The sequence below is a fragment of the Pezoporus occidentalis genome, unplaced genomic scaffold (assembly GCF_034315485.1).
Source record: "Pezoporus occidentalis ecotype Australia unplaced genomic scaffold, CSIRO_AGI_Poc_V1 ctg82, whole genome shotgun sequence".
Taxonomy (NCBI): Eukaryota; Metazoa; Chordata; class Aves; order Psittaciformes; family Psittacidae; genus Pezoporus; species Pezoporus occidentalis.
Window position 1 is genome coordinate 381069 of NW_026916181.1, and position 18302 is coordinate 399370.

The window sequence follows — 18302 nt, forward strand, 5'->3', positions numbered from 1 at the left end:
GAGAGTCTGGCAGAGCTTTAGAACCATTTGGTGGGGTGAGCCAGGAATGGGGTTTAAAGCAGATTTGGATGAAGGAGAAGCTGGAGGGTGGTCTAGTTGCACAACTTGTGTTTCCATTTCTGATGTGAGATGGAGGGAGAGTCAGACTCTACACTTAGCTTTAGACACAGCTGATTTCTCCAGGCTGAAGTGTTGGGCTGGCCTTTCCTCTTTTCCTGCCCAGGAACTGGGAGACCTGGTGCCTGTGGGACCAGCCTGACCCAGGAGGGGGACTTCACAGGGACTGTGGGGAGCCTGACATACGGATTTCCAACTTATTTCACATTTCTGTTCTCATACTACAGCTGGTTCCTGCCTTGATTTTGATGCCATACTTTTAAAACACTCAAGATTTTCTCAGAGGCAAGGTAGGACAACCGAAACTCACTGCATCAGCTCTGCCGTTGTTTCCAAGGGGAAGGTAAAGCCACTGGAGAGCAGCACTGGCCATCGTGGTGTCACTGCCTTTTGGTGCCTTTTAAGGGCAGGTAAAAGCAGAACTAGGGCCTGAAATAAATGGGATTAATTACGCTCTGTAGCATAAGGGGAGCTCATGTGCTTTCCTCTTGTTCTGGGTGGCTGAAGTGGGCAAAAAGCAAAGTCCGGAAACCTTCCAGGTTGGACGTAGCTGTTGTCACGGGTGGCTCAGCCTCTCTGCTTACGGGGCAGAGAGCACTGTCAATAAATAAAAGTAACTCTGAAATAAATTACCTTTGTCAGGAAAGCAGTGAAAGGATTTATGGAAACCAAGAGAACTGCCAAGCTGAAACCGGAGCACAAAGGTCAGAGCCTGACTGACCCTCCAGTGTGTAATGAGAGCTCAGACTTCCTCCTCTGCGTTTGAATTCTTCTGGGCAGGAATACCAATGGTAAAAGGATTCCTAAATCACTGGTTTTATCCAAGTCTTGGCATAATGTTAAGTAAATAAATATTCTCAAGAAATTGGCTCTTAACAGAGGAAGTGTCAGGAGCCAGTCTGAGTGGTGGTGAAATTCCAGGCTTCGGACTCGGCCCATGGCAAGTGTCTTACATGTGTGCCTGAGGTCGGGAAGCCTGAACCATTGGCATCCTTTGAGGCAAGGCATTGCCTCACCTCGGCTGGAGACAGCCACTTGATCCTGCTTCTCCTGAGGGGAACTGCAGCGGATGCAGTTGAAGGGGGTTTTCAGGTCTCTGCCAGCTGCGGTTGAGTTGGGCCAAGGCTCTTGCTCTGGTTTCTCATCTGCTTCCCACCTGCCAGCCTGCGTTGGTCCTTCCTGAGCCTGCCAAGCTTAATTTCAGCATGGAAAAACTCCCCAAGTTTTGCTCCATGGTGGCTTGTTTTGCTTCCAAACTCCACTCTGGCAGCTATATGTGCTGCTGTATCACTCTGGAGCAGGGTGGGCTGGGGCACCCTTGCCTTGTCACCTATCCTTTGGAAATATACAGTTGCGTCCCTGAGAGCTGTTGTCTCGTTTCCGTTGTGTAGCTTCTGTCTGCTTCATTTCAAAACAGCTTTGGGAGTTGGTGCTGGCAGCACTTCCTGTGTCTGTACTTGGTGGATGGCTAAACCCCTGTGCTGGGACTGCATCAGATCCCAGCCAGCTGAGGATGTAAGGAATATATGATAAGCCCAGATCTTGAAAAGAGAGACCAGAGACTTCTTGAAGCATCTCTGCAAATTTAATTTGACTTGTATAAAATTCTGCTTGTCTTTTTCCTGTTCTAGTGGCTTTAATACCATTCAGAAGAGATACTTAGAAGCAGTGCTTCCATAAAGTCCTTCAAATTCTTTGCTTAGTCTTACTGAACTTGTGTGCATCTGCAGACTTGGTCACCAGCTTCTCCTTGTCTCCCAAAGTACCTTTTTGTGTTTACCTAGCTAGAAGTCAGCTATACCGCACCCTTCTTGTGTCTGTGCACTAGGAGTTTGCCAAGCAGACTTTTCTTAACCAGAGCAAGTATACTAAGCTCTAAAAATCAACTTCGACAGTGCACTTTGTGCTGCTGGATGTGGACATGGGATTGAGTGAATGTCTGGGCTTCCCTGCTTTTGTTTTGTAACCTTGTTAGGATAATAAAGTGATTTCTTGATTAAAAGCAGGAAATGGCCACCTTTCCTGGTTTAATTTGAGGTGTGAAGTCTCCTTTGAGACCAGCTTGCACATGAGGCAGGAAATACAGAAAATCTTCAGAGCTCAGCTGAGCTAGCATGAAGAGCTGGTGGTGGCGAGATGCTGCCATAGTGACCTACCATCCCATAAAGGTTTTTTTTTTTACTGCTGGAAATGAATGATGCTTCTCCCCAAGGCAGATGAGCTCCGTCTGCCTTGTGTAGGTCCAGCTGGGCTCTTTCTGGAAGACTTTATTCTGGAAGAATAAAGCTGGAGTCACCCTTGAAGCTGGAACAGTGCTGGCTTTAGGGGAGCAGTTGCCTCAGGGAGCTGGATGTCACCTTGGGAAGTGTTCCTTGCAGGGTTTGCCTGGGACTGGTTTTTGATGATAACATGGAAACCAGTGACATGACATCTTCAGCTGGCTTTGTTCATGGAAAACACTGGTGAAGAGGTCTTTGTGCACAGGGGGAGACTGAGTTTGGGAGGAGACACTTTTAGTGTGTCTTAAATAGCTTGGGCAGTCATACCTGAGCTGTGTGACACAAAGCCAAGTTACTCACATGGCTCCTCTGTTCTCTTGCATGTTGTAAATCACATGTGACCTTGAGCACCACAAGCTGCACAGTGAGACAGTATAAACCACCTCTCTTCTTAGGACTCCTGAAGGAGCTGGCACCACTTTACATCCCTCATTTTTATGGAAAGGGTCCCTCTCTGCTCCCAGTACAGTCTGTGTCCTGAGAAGGAAAGAAAAGCTTCAAGGTGCATAAGCTGCACACATGCATTCTCAGTGTAGGGATTTTGGCTCCTTCGACCAATGGAAATGAATAGCAGCACATCCCAAAGAACACACTAGAACAACCCAGACCTTGTTTCTTACTGCCAGAAACATCCCAGATCCCTTATTTGACAGTCTAGACAAAAACCTGCCAGGGAGTTTATGTCTACGCTGAGTCAATGCAAAGGGTGTTTTCTTGTGAAAGCATCCTCCCAGCAGACAGCCATAAACTATGTAATTGCATGTCTGGGTGTTTCACCTTTCCTCTTTCAGTATGCAAAGAATAGGAATAATCTCCTGAAAAATTAAGTTCAAGTGGCTGTGCTGGAGGACAAGCCTCCAGCTGGGGCCCAGCTGTGCTTAGACCTTCCTATGGCTGCTCCTTCTCCTCTCCTTTGCTGCCTATTCTCTTCCCTCTTCATGACATGCGTGATCTCATGTGAAGGACATCACCTTACCTGTGACTGCCTGAGGTAGTGTCTGTTTGCCAGTACCCTGCTGCCTGCTCTCCCTGTGATGCCCATCCACCTCCTGGACGCAGAGTATTGATCTTTTTCTGTGTGCGTGGCCTTCCACGTCTGCTTCCAAGGTCTGAAGAGGCAGCTGGACTGGGAAGTGTGGTCTTCCCCTCCTTAAAATCCTCTCTGCAGCTGGCAGGGTCCTGGGAACTCCACATAAACAACCTGCAGAGATCCATCAGCATCAGTCAGTGCTTTGGTACAACCACCCCTTTGAGACTATGCTTATCATGCCACTTCTTCCTGTTCCCAGGACCTGGACTGGCACAGCTGAGGGAGGCACCAAAATGGTGTGAGAGACCTCCTGGAACTGGTTCTGATGCTTGAAAACCTTTGGATGCTGTGGGGATGGACAAATGGCAGCTATCTCCTTAGGGGTTTGTTTGTGAGAAGCTCCATCTTCAGTGTGACTCTGGAAGCTGGGCTTAAGGAGAAAACACTGGAGGTTTAGTTTTGGATAGAAAAATACCTTAGGGATGTGAAATAAATGTTTGAACTTAAGGCGAGTGTTCAAGATCTTTTAGTGCTGATACCTTGGATAGAAATGTTTTGGGAAAATCAGGGATCACAAAATCATACAATCACAGGTTGGTTTGGTTTCAAAGGTACCTTAAAGCTCATCCAGTTCCAATTGCCTGCCACAGGCAGGGACACCTTTCACTAGACCAGGTTGCTCCAAGCCCCAGCCAGACTGGCCTTGAACACTGCCAGGGATGGGGCAGCCACAGCTTCTCTGGGCAACTTGTGCCAGGGCCTCACCACCCTCACAGGGAAGAACTTCTTCCTCACATCTCACCTAAACCTCACCTCTGTCAGCTGGGCTTAAATTCTGTCCAGTCCTGCAAAGGCAGATTCATGGAATTAGGGAGGGAGGCAGCAAGAGATCAGATCAAGCCCATGAGCTCCTGAGCTGCTCTTAGTACTGCTTTTAGAGGTGTGCTGCTCCTAGAGGAGGGTTTAGTTGATGGCTGTGTTGATGCCTTTCCATCTCATTCTCAGCCCAGAGGCTCCACTACAGCCCGCGAGGCTGCGTCAGGGCGAGCCTCCTGCGTGTCTCTGCCTCTGGCCTCTTCCAGATGCATCAGCTCAGCTGTGCATCCAGGGATGAAAGCTGTGGGTGGAGGCCCGAGCCAGGCCTTAGGAATCTCTCCGGCAGGAGGAACAAGGCTCTGCTAAAAATAGCCAGGGAAAATTCCTTTCCTCTTGCCTTAGAGGAAAATCCTGTCAGGGAGGCTGGAGCCCAGCTTAGCTGGCAGGGCGGTCCCAGATGTGAAAACACAGAGCTGAGCCTTGCTTTGTAAGTGGGCTTTGTGCAGCCGTTGCCTTTCATCTCGAGCTGCTGCCCTCTTTGTGTTTTTGAAGCTGCACTCGGGTGCCAGGCTCACTCTTTTTAGGAAAAGTCTGTTTCTACCTCACTTATATTTGATGATGTGTTTGGTTGAGGAGTGGCTTTGAATCAAATACGGTGATGTCAAATCTGGGTGAAATAGGGATTTTTTTTATTGTTTCACTCTGATGCCACTGGGGTCAGCTCCATGTCAGCCTGCAGGGAGATGGGGAGCAGCAAGAGGTACCAGGGCCAGCAGAACCAGCCCAGGGAGATGAAGCCAGGTCATGTGGAGCCATGTGAGGACCTGGAGATTGTCCCACCAGAAGGCTGCTGGGCAGGATGGTAGGATCTAGAGGCTCTCTGAGCAGCCAGACAGATCTCAGAGAAGATCTGTCTGCTGGATGGGTTGGAGGAAAGCTGTCAGGACTAGAAAGGGGACCCATGAGAAGCTCACCATGACCCAGCAGTGTGTGCTTGGGCCCAGAAGCCAACCATGTCCTGGGCTGCATCACCAGCAGCGTGACCAGCAGGTCAAGGGAGGGGATTCTCCCCCTCTGCTCTGCTCTGGTGAGACCCCACCTGCAGTCCTGTTCTGGGCAACAGCATAAGAAGGGCGTGGAGCTGTTGGAGTGAGTCCAGAGGAGGCCACAAAGATGCTCTGAGGGCTGGAGCACCTCTGCTGTGGAGACAAGCTGAAAGAGTTGGGCTTGTTCAGCCTGGAGAAGATGGTCTTCAGCATAGATCCCACATGGACCTTCGAGGGGGTTCTTCATGGCTCCTGTTGCTGAGCTCTTGATGTATTTTTCCCTTGCAGCAGTGGGGTCTGAATGGTGCATTTGTGGGACCTGGGGTAGTGGGGACCATCCCGTCTTACCAGAGGCTGTTTTCCTACCACACGTCAGCACCAAATGATGTTCCTCAATGAAACTACCTCTGAAGTTAAATGTGGAGAGGGTCCTGCTCCTTAGTGCTGAATCAGCAGCCCATCCCTGCTCAGAAACCTGGGCTGCCAGCATTGGGCTGGGTGCCACTGCTGGTCAGACAACTGCAAATCTGCTTGGCTTTGCTGTGTGCATTGCTGAGCTGCTTGTGGAACGTGAGTTTTGGCTTGTGCTCAGCTCCTTGGGCTGTAGACAGCAGTCAAAGGCAGCTCAGTCCTCTTCATAGCAAGGACAGGAGCTAACTCCTTGACCATCCCATTGCAAGTTCAGAGATCTAACTGGCTTCTTTGGGGATGAGCTTGAGTATTGGTCAGGTCAAAACAAACCTAATTACAGGGACAGGGTGATCTGGAAAAGGTCACATCTACCTGAATGCCCTAGCTCCCCTGGTACTTGTTTGAGTCCTCCTGCTTTGTTCTGGTCCAGGACCAGGGGAGGTCTTGGTGAGCATCAGTAAACAACACCTCATAGAATCACAGAGTGGTTTGGGTTGGAAGAGACCTTAAAGCTCATCCGGTTCCAACCCCCTGCTATGAGCAGGGACACCTTCCACTAGACCAGGCTCCTCCAAGCCCCATCCAACCTGGCCTTGAACACTGCCAGGGGTGGGGCAGCCACAGCTCCTCTGGGCAACCTGTGCCAGGGCCTCACCACCCTCACAGGGAAGAACTTCTTCCTCACATCTCATCTCAATCTCCCCTCTGTCAGTTTAAAGCCATTCTCCCTTGTCCTGTCCCTTCCTGCCCTTGTCAAAAGCCCCTCTCCAGCTTTCACGTTGGTCCCTTTAGTCACTGGAAGCTGCTCTGAGGTCTTTCTCTTAAAACAGCTTTCTTCTCCAGCCTGAACAACTCCGGGTCTCCCCCTTCAGGTATTACTGTTGCAGTGCTTCTCTGTGGCGCAACGAAAGATAAATGATAAGCTCTTCTTCTGGCAGGGCTGTGCACTTGCAGCGTTACTTTGAGTATACAGAGTACATACTCATTGCGTGTCTGGCTTTCCCAGGTCAGAATCCACCTGTGCTCTCATTGCCCTCAGCTTATGGAGCACGGTGGCTGATGCTGGGGAGCCTATTCTGCACCCACAAAGCCATGTTTCTGTGGCATCGCCATGCTGGAATCTGGTTGGAGTTTATTTCTGACCTGCCACATCTTCTCTAAACAAGCTGAATGCAATTTATTTCTTGCTTGGTTTTACATTTTGTTATGACAGGCACCTCCTGTGACTTCTTGTCCTTCTACACATGCCCTGTGGTCCTTTCTTCATTTGCTTGTGTCCGCCACTGACAATAAGCTCACACAGAGCCCCTTTGGGCTTACTATTTCACACAGTGCTGTATCACGTGCTGCCTTTGTGTAGATACTCCCTTCACTGAAGCCTTCACATCAACAGTATGCTTAAGATTGGCTTTGTGATCTGCTCCCAAACGTAGCCCAGTCCTGAAGCGCTGCTGGCAGCTCTCTAGGAGAGTTCTGCCTTCACCCAAAGCGAGTGTGCTGTGCATCCCTTTAGGAACAGGATAACTGGATTTGGGATGCAGGCTGTCTTGGGGATGCACTGCCAGCCAGCAGCAGCACTGAGTGGCTGTTTAGAGCTCTGGCTCCATTAATCTCCATGCAGACATGCTGGGGGAGAATTAGCCTTACAAATTTGAGATAATCCACTCAAGGGGATTAAGAAGCTGTTTCTGCGGCTAAGGGAGGGATGCACTTTCACTTTCCTGTTCAGCTCAAAGGCTTGAATGTATTTAAAGTGACCATGCAAGGCCTCAGCGGTTTCTTGATGGATACAAGAGGCTGGGCTCTGAATGAAAGCAGGAAATTGAAACTGTAGGTGCTCCAGCTGGAGCAATGGTGATCTCAATGAAGTTTAAATCCTCCCTTTTCCCAGAAACGGCTCTCTTGGGATGTCCAAAGCCCAGTGGGAGCTGGGGCCAGGATGCATGGCTGGGTGTGCAGGCCCAACAAGCCACCAGCTTGGTGGCAGTTGGTCCCTGGCACTCACCGGTACCATGTGCCCTGGGCCTAGGTGGGATGTGTTCCATTCTGGTTCCTCTCCAGTGTCTCTCATTCAAACCTGTGTGACTTTTGTCAAGGGCAGGTGGGGACAGGAGAAGGGGGAATGACTTTAAACTGACAGAAGGGAGACTGAGATGAGATGCGAGGAAGAAGTTTTTCCCTGTGAGGGTGGTGAGGCCCTGGCACAGGTTGCCCAGAGGAGCTGTGGCTGCCCCATCCCTGGCAGTGTTCAAGGCCAGGTTGGACAGGGCTTGGAGCAACCTGGTCTAGTGGAAGGTGTCTCTGCCCGTGGCAGGGGGTTGGAACTGGATGAGCTTTCAGGTCCCTTCCAACCGAAAGCATTCTGTGATTCTATGCATTAGCCAAGTCTTAAATGCCTCCTTAAATGGATGAAATGACCTTTTTCCTCCTGAATTTCGGAGGCATTGGTAGCGGGAGGTCCTGAGAACTGACCTAAGTTTCCCTAAAGAGTGACTATGTTTCTCATCCTCTGCTGGGAGCATGAAATGCTGAGTCGTGGCTGGCACAAGGTGTTCATGTAACAACCCCTTCCCTGCTGCTTCTCCTGACTTCAAGATGCTTTTATATGCTTTTGAGAAGCAAGCCATGTGGGAATGAGCTCCTGGCATCTCTTGCCTGTGCTGCCAGTGTGTGGCTGGTTCCCTGGCACAGAGATGAACCCATCCTTTCCAGATAAGCCCTTCTCCCCATCCTAGCGGCTTTTATGGGCTGCCCAAGCTGTTCTGCTGCAGATGCCTCTGGACCAGAGAGAAGTGCAGGAAGGTGGGCTGGGAAGTTGTGTTCAGAGGTTGATACTGTGGGCAAGGAGGAGTCGGAGGAGAAAACAAGCTTATTTTATGGGTTTTAAGGAGAAACGAGATCCTTCTTTCCCCAGCCCTACTAATTAGGCAGCGTGCTGGGGAGGTTCACTTGCACTCCAGGATGGGAAGAACCTGCAAGGTGCAAGCACCAACAGGCTGCAGCCTGTCAGGTCTTCAGGTGCCACTTCTCCAACTGACCTCCTTTTTGCCTCTGCTCAACACACAGATTTCATCAGGGAAATCACTGACTTCACCTGTTTAATTTGATTCTCTGCTTGTGAAATGAACAACTTGTTTTCATGAATCCTCTGGGCCTGATTCGGGCTCACGTTTGAGCCCTGCAAGGCTCTCTTGAACACTTTGCGCTCTCCTGAAGGGCCTCCTGGGAGGCCTTGGCTCAGGCAGGAAAGTCGTAACCTCATTTCCAAGCTTTACTTTTCAAATGTGCATCTTAAGGACTAGAAATACAGAACCTGAAAAGTCTTCACAGCCCTTGGTCTCAATAGATCATAGGATCACAGAATGGTTTGGGTTGGAAGGGACCTTGAAGCTCATCCAGTTCCAACCCCCTGCCAGGGGCAGGGACACCTTCCACTAGACCAGGTTGCTCCAAGCCCTGCCCAACCTGGCCTTGAACACTGCCAGGAATGGGGCAGCCACAGCTTCTCTTGGAGAACAAAACAGCTCCAAAACTCAGGGGAAGAACCAGGGTTAAAAACTCCTGTGGGCTGGGGATATTTCCATCCTGGGTGCAACTCCAGGCTGTAGTGGCAAAGGCTAAAGGATGCCAAGGAGTTCCAGGGGGTTTAGGGGTGTAGGAAGCGGGCCAGTGTGTCTGGGAGCCAGGAACATGATCGAGCTTTCTGAAATGGGCTTCGGCGCCTCACTTTGCCTTGCGCCTGGCCCTGCTGCTGCCAGACCTTGCTAGTTCTTAACCAGCAACTTGATTTTGTCACTGTTGCTGCGTGTAACAGAAGGAAGCTGTGGTTATTGCACTTCCTGGCCATGAGCTGGGTTTGCCTGCCCTTCAGCATGGGCTGCGAGCTTGGGAAGCCCCTGAGACGAGAATAGCAGCTTCTCTTGCCCCTTGGAGGTGCTTCCAGTGAAGCCACCAAAGGCCCTGCTCCAGCACTGTTTGGTTCTGATTCCCATTAGGTGGGTACTTCAATGGAGAACGAGGTAGGTGCTAGTTTTATGTTGGCTTCCAGAAATGCAGAAGCTGCTGTTTCACGTTGCGTCATGTGGGGTAACGCCTTGGGCTTTGATTTGGGCTTTGGTCTCAGGGGGCGTGGGATGGTCCTATCACTGCATCCTCCCAGCCTTACAGGGGCTGCCTGTGTCCTTGAGCGAAAAGCAAGTTTCTTTTGGTTTGCTCCATATGGACTGGGACAGATCCAGCAGCCTTGGCTTGGAGAGGTGAACTGAGCTGGAGCTGCCAGACCCTGGCTGGTGGAGGGGAAGGCATTTTGGGGCCATTGTGGCACAACCCTGACCTCAGCAGCAGATTTCTGCATCTCTGCTGTTGATTCCTACAGTATGCTGGTGGAATGAGACATTTATGTGCCAGCAGACAAGGTTTGGGGTTGGATACTCTTGTAGGTGGAGAGGCAGAGCCCCCCATGTACCAGTCTTGGCAAGAAAGAGTTGTTGTGTTCAGGATTTTCTTCTTTCTCAGGCTAGGAATGGTCCCAGCCCCTCAACAGGGTGCCTTCCCTAGAACCTGGAGTGCTTGGTGGTCTTGGTCCTGCTGCTGTGAAGGCAGAGCTGTTTCACAAGGCCAGCGTTGTGTAGATTTGTTTTCTGTCCCTTCTGTCCTACAAACTCTATTTTTATCTCCCTGGTCCAAGGGACATTTTTCAGGGCCGCGCTGTCCCTGATGTCCTTGTGGTGCCTGGCTCACTCTGGGAGCTGGTAAATACTATTCAGCCAGGAGCTTTTCCATCCCACTTTCCCATCCTAATACAACGGTTTCAAATTCTTTTGGTTTGGCTTTAACCTCTCTTGTTCCTGTAGATAGAATCATAGAATCACAGAGTGGTTTGGGTTGGAAAGGACCTTAAAGCTCATCCAGTTCCAGCTTAGCTTTCTGGGCTGCAAGCACACACTGTCGAGTCATGGGGAGCTTCTCATGGAGCAACACCCCCAAGTCCTTCTCCTCAGGGCTGCTCTCCTCAATCCAGTCTCCCCCAGCCTGTATTTGAGCTTGGGATTGCCGCGACCCATGTTCAGGACCTTGCACATGGCCTTGTTGAACCTCATGAGGTTGGCACTGTCCCACCTCTGCAGCCTGTCCAGGTTCCTCTGGATCCCATCCCTTCCCTCCAGTTTGTTGACTGCACCACACAGCTCAGTGCCGTCAGCAAATTTGCTGAGGGTGCTCAGTCCCAGTGTCCATGTCAGTGACAGAGCTGTTGAACAGCGCTGGTCCCAACACCGACCCATGCTCATCTGCACTGAGAAAAGCAACGGGAGAGGCTGAAGCTGCCTGATGGGAGCAGATCCCACACGTGCACCTGAGCATGGTCCTTAGCTGCTGTGCAGGGAGTAGGTGACGTGGTGATGGTGTTCCCCTGCCAATTATAACGTGCTGTGGCAAGGCTCGAGTGGTTTAGGTGAAAGGTTTGCAGCAGTTCTTGATGGTGGTTTCTAAGGCAAAGTCCTGCAGTGGATGGTGGCAAGAGATGAGTTGAATTTGCTGGAGGGTGCTGTTCTTTCAGGTTGCAGAGCACTCTGTGTTTGCCTGAGCAGAAGCACTTGGTTTATATTTAATTAATTTGCCTTGGAACCATCTTTTCTGCCTGTGCAGAATCAGGGAAGTCAAGATGTGGTTGCCCTGAGGAGTGGGATGCAGAAAGCATCACTGCCTTGGGATGGGGCAGCCAGAGCCGAGCATGCATGGGGCATCCACTGAGGAGCTTAGGAACTCTGCCTTTCCCCTCCAGTCCATGCAGTGGCCATTTCACACTGCTGAGAATCCCAAGCCCTGGATCTGCCCACTTCAAAACATCCACTGGAGCTGGTAAACTGAATTGGAGACATCCATGCACACTCCCAGTTGTTTAGCCATGGGGCAGGCTGGTGAGGATCTTGGTGGGGATCTAACATGGGTTGGTGATGGGCCCTGGGTGTGCAGCATTTCTGGGCTGTCTGCCCCATGCCGAGGTGGAAGGACAGTGGCAAGTCTCCCTCTATACCTGGGAGCCCATGTGTGTATGCTGCTGCCAGGTGGACTCATGCTGGCTCCCATGTTTTTCCAAATCCAGCACTCAGTGCTTCAGGAACAGCCAGTAGCTGGTTTTCCCAGGGAAGACCATCTCCTGTGTCATGTACTCACCTTTGTGGGTCTCCTCAGAAACCTCAGACAAGTTTTCAGCATCTCTGCCTTTTCCTTTCACAATCCTTCATAGAGTTGCTTGCTGCAAATGCTTGGGTGAAATATAAAATGGCTGTGGAGCAAGGAGGAGGCATGTGGCCATGACTTGCTGACTCTTAACACTCCTCATCTGAGTAGGTTGGGCATCCTGACTTTAGGGGTAAAACATCCCATTTTGGTAGCAGGCACTTGTGTTCTCATGACATGTCCCAGGAAAAGAGTTTTCAGTGGACGATCCTGCACTTGTGGTATCATAGCTCTAAATCCACACTGCTCAGTGGTTAAGGCTGGTCAAACCAGGCTGTGAGTGCAGATTTACAGGCTGGAGGAGCCCTGGGCGGTGAGTACTGATGGTTTTATAGAATCATAGAATCCCAGACTTCTTTGGGTTGGAAGGGACCTTAAAGCTCATCCAGCTCCAACCCCCTGCCACGGGCAGGGACACCTTCCACCAGACCAGGTTGCTCCAAGCCCCATCCAACCTGGCCTTGAACACTGAAGGGATGGGGCAGCCACAGCTTCTCCGGGCAACCTGTGCCAGGGCCTCTCCACCCTCACAGGGAAGAACTTCTTCCTCACATCTCATCTCAATCTCCCCTCTGTCAGTTTAAAGCCATTCCGCCTTGTCCCATCCCTACCTGCTCTTGTAGTTTCCTTACATTTCTCTGCAGAAACTCCCTTTCTTGCCCTTAATCCCAAGGCCCTGGTGTTTCTCTCTCTCTCCTCAGCCTGGAATAGTGTCTCCTTTCAAACGAGTCTTCCTGAAGGGCGAAAAAGGGAGAGATAAAAAAGCCCAGGAGAAAGTTACGGAGAGGCGGCCTCTGCATACAGTGGTGGTGTCCCTGCCTGATCGCGTCGAACCAGATGTGCTGCTGAATGACTACATCGAGAAAGAAGTGAAGGTAACATCTGCCTGGCTGGGACTTGAATATATATATATATTCATATATATATAGATATATTTATGTAGACTATATATGTAACTATATATAGTTGTAGAGATATATATATGGACTGTATATAACTATATAGAGCATTATGATGTCTTCAGGGCATGACAGATCCTCCATACATAGCATGTCCTAAATATGGCCTTTGGCTACCACCCCTTTGCTCTGTGCTGATAGTGTCTTGCAGTAGCTGGTGTGTTTGGGGCTGTTCTCTGTGTGTTTGTACTGTGGTAATGGATTGGTTCTTCTTTCCCAGTATTTAGGTCAACTCACATCCATCCCAGGGTACCTGAATCCCTCCAGCCGCACGGAAATCCTGCATCTGATCGATAATGCGAAGGTGAGCACTTAGCGTGTTGAGTGACCTACTCTGTGTCACCTCTCCGTGCAGCATAGAATAGACTTTGTAGCTGCCTTCAGGCTGGGTCTTGGTCTAATTGGTGTCCTTCATCCTGGCATTATGAACACGGGAGGGAAGCTCATTACCAGCCCATCACCACAGAGGAAACATTTGAGCAAATCAGTGTAAATTTTTTGTAGAGAGCGCACCAGCTCCCAGGGCAGCTGACCCAAGAACATGATGCTGTCATCAGCCTCTCTGCCTACAACATCAAGCTGGTGTGGAGGGATGGAGAAGATCTCATCCTCAGGGTCCCCATCCATGACATTGCGTCTGTTTCCTACATCCGAGATGACTCCTCTCACTTGGTTGTGCTGAAAACAGGTAGGTTGTAGCCAGCACAAGCTGTGGCGTCATATTTTGGGGTTGCTGTGTTTTGGGGTTGTAAGCCAGAGTCTCACAACACCCAGAGTTGTGCTCATGGAGGACGGCAGCCAGCCTTACAAGAAACAGGACAAAGGTTATGTTGGATGAGAACAGACCAAGGTGCCCTTCACAGAATCACAGAGTGGTTTGGGTTGGAAGGGACCTTAAAGCTCACACAGTTCCAAACCCCTGCCACGGGCTGGGATACCTTCCACTAGACCAGGTTTCTCCAAGTTCCATCCAACCTGGCCTTGAACACTGCCAGGGATGGGGCAGCCACAGCTTCTCTGGGCAACCTGTGCCAGGGCCTCACCACCCTCACAGGGAAGAACTTCTTCGTCAGATCTCATCTAAATCTCCCCTCTGTCAGCTTAAAGCCATTCCCTCTTGTCCTGTCCCTACAGGCTCCTTGTCAAAAGCCCCTCTCCAGCTTTCTTGTCAGCCCCTTTCATGCACTGGAAGCTGCTCTAAGGTCCCCCTGGACCCTTCTCTTGTCCAGGCTGAACAAACCCAGCTCTCTCAGCCTGTCTCCATAGCAGAGGTGCTCCAGCTCTCAGAGCATCTTCGTGGTCTCCTCTGGACTCACTCCAACAGCTCCACATTCCTCCTATGCTGGATACCCCCGAGCTGGGCACAGAACTGTGGGGGGGGCAAGGGGGGGAGGTCTCACCAGAGCAGAGGGGGAAGAATCCCCTCCCTCGACCTGCTGGTCACACTGCTAGTGATGCAACTCAGGGGACAGTTGGTTTCTCTGCTGCAAGTGCACACTGCTGGGTCATGGGGAGCTTCTCATCGACCAGCCTCCCCAGGACCTTCTCCTCAGGGCTGCTCTCCATCCAGTCTCCCCCAGCCTGAATTTGTGCCTGGAACTTGTCCTGCTCTGCACAACCCTTGGGCTGTTGCTGGGAAGATTTCATCACCACGTTGGATGTCTAAATGCCTGTGGTGAATAAGGGGGGTGGTACCACTTCTGACACACCTCACCTTTTGTAATACCTGGGGATTGCCTACAGTCTGTTCCTAGCAACTCTGTGCTTATCACATCTGCGTGGTTTTGGGCTTGAGCATCTGGAGAACGTGGAGCTACTTAAAAGATGTAATGACAGTGACTTAGTGGATTATAAACCCTGTGACAGCAAAGGACAGTCTATACAATAGATGAGTAAGTGACTTAGAAAGCTGTAATTCTGCTGCTGGATTTCTGAGGCCTGCTAAGCCATGGAATTGAGGCTGGTGGCTTACAGAGTTGTCAAGAACTGGCTTTAAATTAAAGATTTTGCATTAAAGACTTTGGCCCTGTGCAGTGTTCAGGTGCATATCCTGAGCTTCTGGGAGCTCTGTCCTCCACGGTGCTTTCTCCTGGCCATGGGATCCTCTGTGCTCCTGCTCTGGGGGCTTTGCTCTCCCCACAGGCATCCTGTTGAGAGTCCAGGTTGCCATGTGAGGACTCCTCCTTGTTTTTTCCCTGCCTCGAGGTTTCCATCACGACTTCTCTCTGTTTCAGCTCAGGACCCTGGGATCTCCCCAAGCCAGAGTCTCTGTGCCGAGAGCTCCAAAGCACTTACTTCAGGCTCGCTGTCTGAGAGCGGAGTGGTTCCTGTTGAAGCTTGTTGCTTGGTGGTCCTGGCTACGGAGAACAAAGTAAGACTCAAGACACTCCATTCAAACTTCCCCACGTTGGGGTTGCTTCCGGAGTCACACTCAGATTGTGACCACACTGGGACTGGGACTGGGGGAGGTTTTCTGGCTCTTAGACTGGGGTGGCCACAACTTCTCAGGTGGATGGTGGAAAGCCATCAGCCCCAGGGTGGCCTCATCCTGCTCTCACCAAGTATCCCCTCTGTTACATGACTGGGTACTTACCTGGCCATATATTGCGTGATACGCATAGGCCCAGTTGCAAGACTAGGGGTTGGGCTTTCCTGGCACACAGGGTGCTACCTGGAGGAGAAAACCTGGTCTCTGCCCCAGACCTGACTTGGACATAAGAGGATTGGAAGATGATTTTCCCTTAGTGGTGGTGCCTGCTGCCCCAGGCTTTCACCAGCAGCAGCAAATCTGTGAAGACAACTGAATCCTCCCACAATGGGATTTTGCTAACCAGGGCATTTTCCTGCTGCTGACCTGGAAATTTGTTTCATCTGGTATCTGAATCCAGAGATTCTGATCTCGATCTGTGTGTTCTTGCTTCAATAGCAAGAAACTTTTGCCTTCAGAGTGGAGTTTTGCTTACCTTGTTTTCAGCTCTAATGGTCTCTGAGGTGCCTGCATCTATTTGGGATGTAGGTTATGTAGCCAAAATTCCAGGGGGCTGTACTAAGTGGTTGGACAGAATGTCAGCATGAAATCTGGGTGTTACTAGCTGTGGGTTGACGACAGAGCATCCCATCTCCTATCACGTGGGTCTGGGTGGTTGAAGAGGGCTGGGATGCTTCTCTGGAGGGATGGTAGATCTCCAGGGTTTGTCTCCTCTAGCAGTGAAAAACTCTATGGGACAGCAGGAGGTAGCTAACAAGGGTGGAAGTTTGGTACCTCCAGCCCTGGAGACCCTGTGGGTCAGGTAGTGCCCAGACTCTTGGACAAGTGGGTTCCATGTCCTCACTGGGACAGCCCTACAAATAGAACACACCACTGTTCCACATGGCATACCCACCCTAAGAACCCAAAGAGAAAGGCCACCGCAGCATCTGCATTTTGCCTTGTGTCAGCACTTCTTTGCTCCCTTCCCCAGGTGACTGCTGAGGAGCTGTGCTCACTTCTCAGCCAGGTCTTCCAGATTGTTTACACTGAGTCCACGATAGACTTCTTGGACAGAGCAATATTTGATGGGGCCTCCACACCAACACGGCACATGTCCTTACACAGTGGTAAGACTGGGCTCTGCCCCTTGCCTTTTCCTTACCGGGCCCATCTGAGATTCTTTCCTCATTTTCACCAACGTCCACCACCTCTCTCCTGCCACCCTCTGAGGTCAGAGCTGATCTGATGGCTTCTCTCCTGCAAGGTACTGAAAACAACCCTCTCCTCTGCTTTAACTGAGTGTGAGTGAGTTGGACAGGCACAAAGACTCTCTGGTTCCTGCAGATGTTTCCCCAGCTGGGCTGTGGGACATGAACCATTATCCTTTCCCCCCAAACCTCTTGCTTTTCTATTCATGTTGGATGGAAGCAGTTCATAAAACAATCCTTTTGTGGTTCTGCATCTCTGCTGAGTCTGTGTCCCGTCCTGCAACAGCACCGCTGGCACCATCCTGGCCCCAGCCCTGGACTTCTCACCTTCCAGCTGGGAAAACCGAGTCAGAAATTGATTTGTGTAGGTCACAGGCTGGTGAAAAGCACAGAGTTTCTGCCTCTCAAACTCCTGTGTCTCGAATGCTTTCCTTGCAGATGACTCTTCTACAAAAGTGGATGTTAAGGAATCTTACGAAACAGAAGCAAGCACTTTGTAAGTTAAATATGGCATGCTGTGCTCACTCGGCACTCAGGCTTATTAGTGTGGCCTTGCTGCCAGGGTTAAAGCCCCCAGAGCAGGAACTGCTGCTGTCTGCACATTGAAAAGCTTCTGCTCAGTCTGGCTGAAACACTGGATGGTGTTTTTACTGTGTGCAGTGCCCTGCTCCCTCCCTCGATTGTTCCACCATTGTGGGTTTCCAGAGAAGGTCACGTACACAGCGTATGCCCAGTCCCCTGCATCGGCAAAGTGGGGATGGGTACGATGCTTGCCCAGCTGCTTTGCCTTGGTGAAGTCCAAGCTGGAGTGGGGAGAAAGGTTTTCCCAAAACTTCTGTATTGTGGAAACTTTTTTCCTCCTGAATCAGTGATTGCTGAAAACATTGATAGCGTTTGTGGGCTGAAAACCTGACACACAAACCAGTTGTTTAAAATTGACTGGTATTATTTGAAAATATAACATTTAGCACAAAATAAGGGGCTTTGACTTTTTCCCCCCCCATTCCAAACAGAGAAAAAGCAATTGGAGGGGAGATTTCCCCACATAAGCCTTCGTTTTCAGCAGGTCACCAAGCCGATGCAGTTAAAGTCCCACCCTGTGCTGTATGGGAGCCTTCAGATGCCCTTCAGGAGCTGTAGGCTGCCAGCATGACTGCAGAGAGCATGTCTCCATGTGCCTCCCCACTTTTCCAGGCCCTCCCATGCCACAAGCACCAGTGACACAGAAGGTGCCAAGTAGATCTGGAGGTCTCACATTCTGTTTGCATTTCAGTTCCTTTCCAGATACCTTGGATGCGGGTGACAACTCCCCCTCTTCCTTCTCCACGCAACAGTCTCCACACATTAAGACAGTCAGCGAGAGTGAGCTGAGCACCACAGCAACAGAGCTGCTCCAGGACTACATGATGACGGTAGGGCGTCCTTGGGTGGCAGGGCCTTGGCGTGAATGGGTTTTCTTCCCTTTAAGGCGTTCAAGTGCTCTTGGGATTTGGTTTCATTGCACTGATGTGTAAAGCATGAGCTCATGCTGATAGAGGAAGATCTCATTCTCCTTTTCATACAAGTTGTACTTGGAGGCCTCATGGACCTGAACACAGGCTTACACCCTTCTGCAGGAGCACCCCAGTCCCTTAGTCCCCTCTCACCACGTAAAGGCGTGCTATACCATCCACGGGGTGCCAGGTCCATCGTTTCGTGAGTCACAGGCCCTGTGTACACCCACAGC

General features: G+C 50.7%; 1 protein-coding gene across 2 annotated transcripts in view; it reads left to right on the plus strand.

The window, feature by feature from the left end:
* Positions 1-18302, plus strand: part of CCM2 (CCM2 scaffold protein) — a 33775-nt gene that overhangs the window by 11450 nt on the left and 4023 nt on the right. Inside the window, exons 1-8 of one of the 2 annotated variants that reach the window (XM_062603978.1) lie at positions 9538-9718; positions 12641-12814; positions 13119-13202; positions 13403-13586; positions 15133-15269; positions 16360-16495; positions 17015-17072; positions 17850-17988. In XM_062603978.1, coding sequence (XP_062459962.1) covers positions 9707-9718; positions 12641-12814; positions 13119-13202; positions 13403-13586; positions 15133-15269; positions 16360-16495; positions 17015-17072; positions 17850-17988 — 924 coding nt within the window. In that variant the 5' untranslated portion in view covers positions 9538-9706. Of the gene's footprint in view, positions 1-9537; positions 9719-12640; positions 12815-13118; positions 13203-13402; positions 13587-15132; positions 15270-16359; positions 16496-17014; positions 17073-17849; positions 17989-18302 lie in introns of those variants that run through there. The other variant, XM_062603977.1, reaches the window with a different exon arrangement.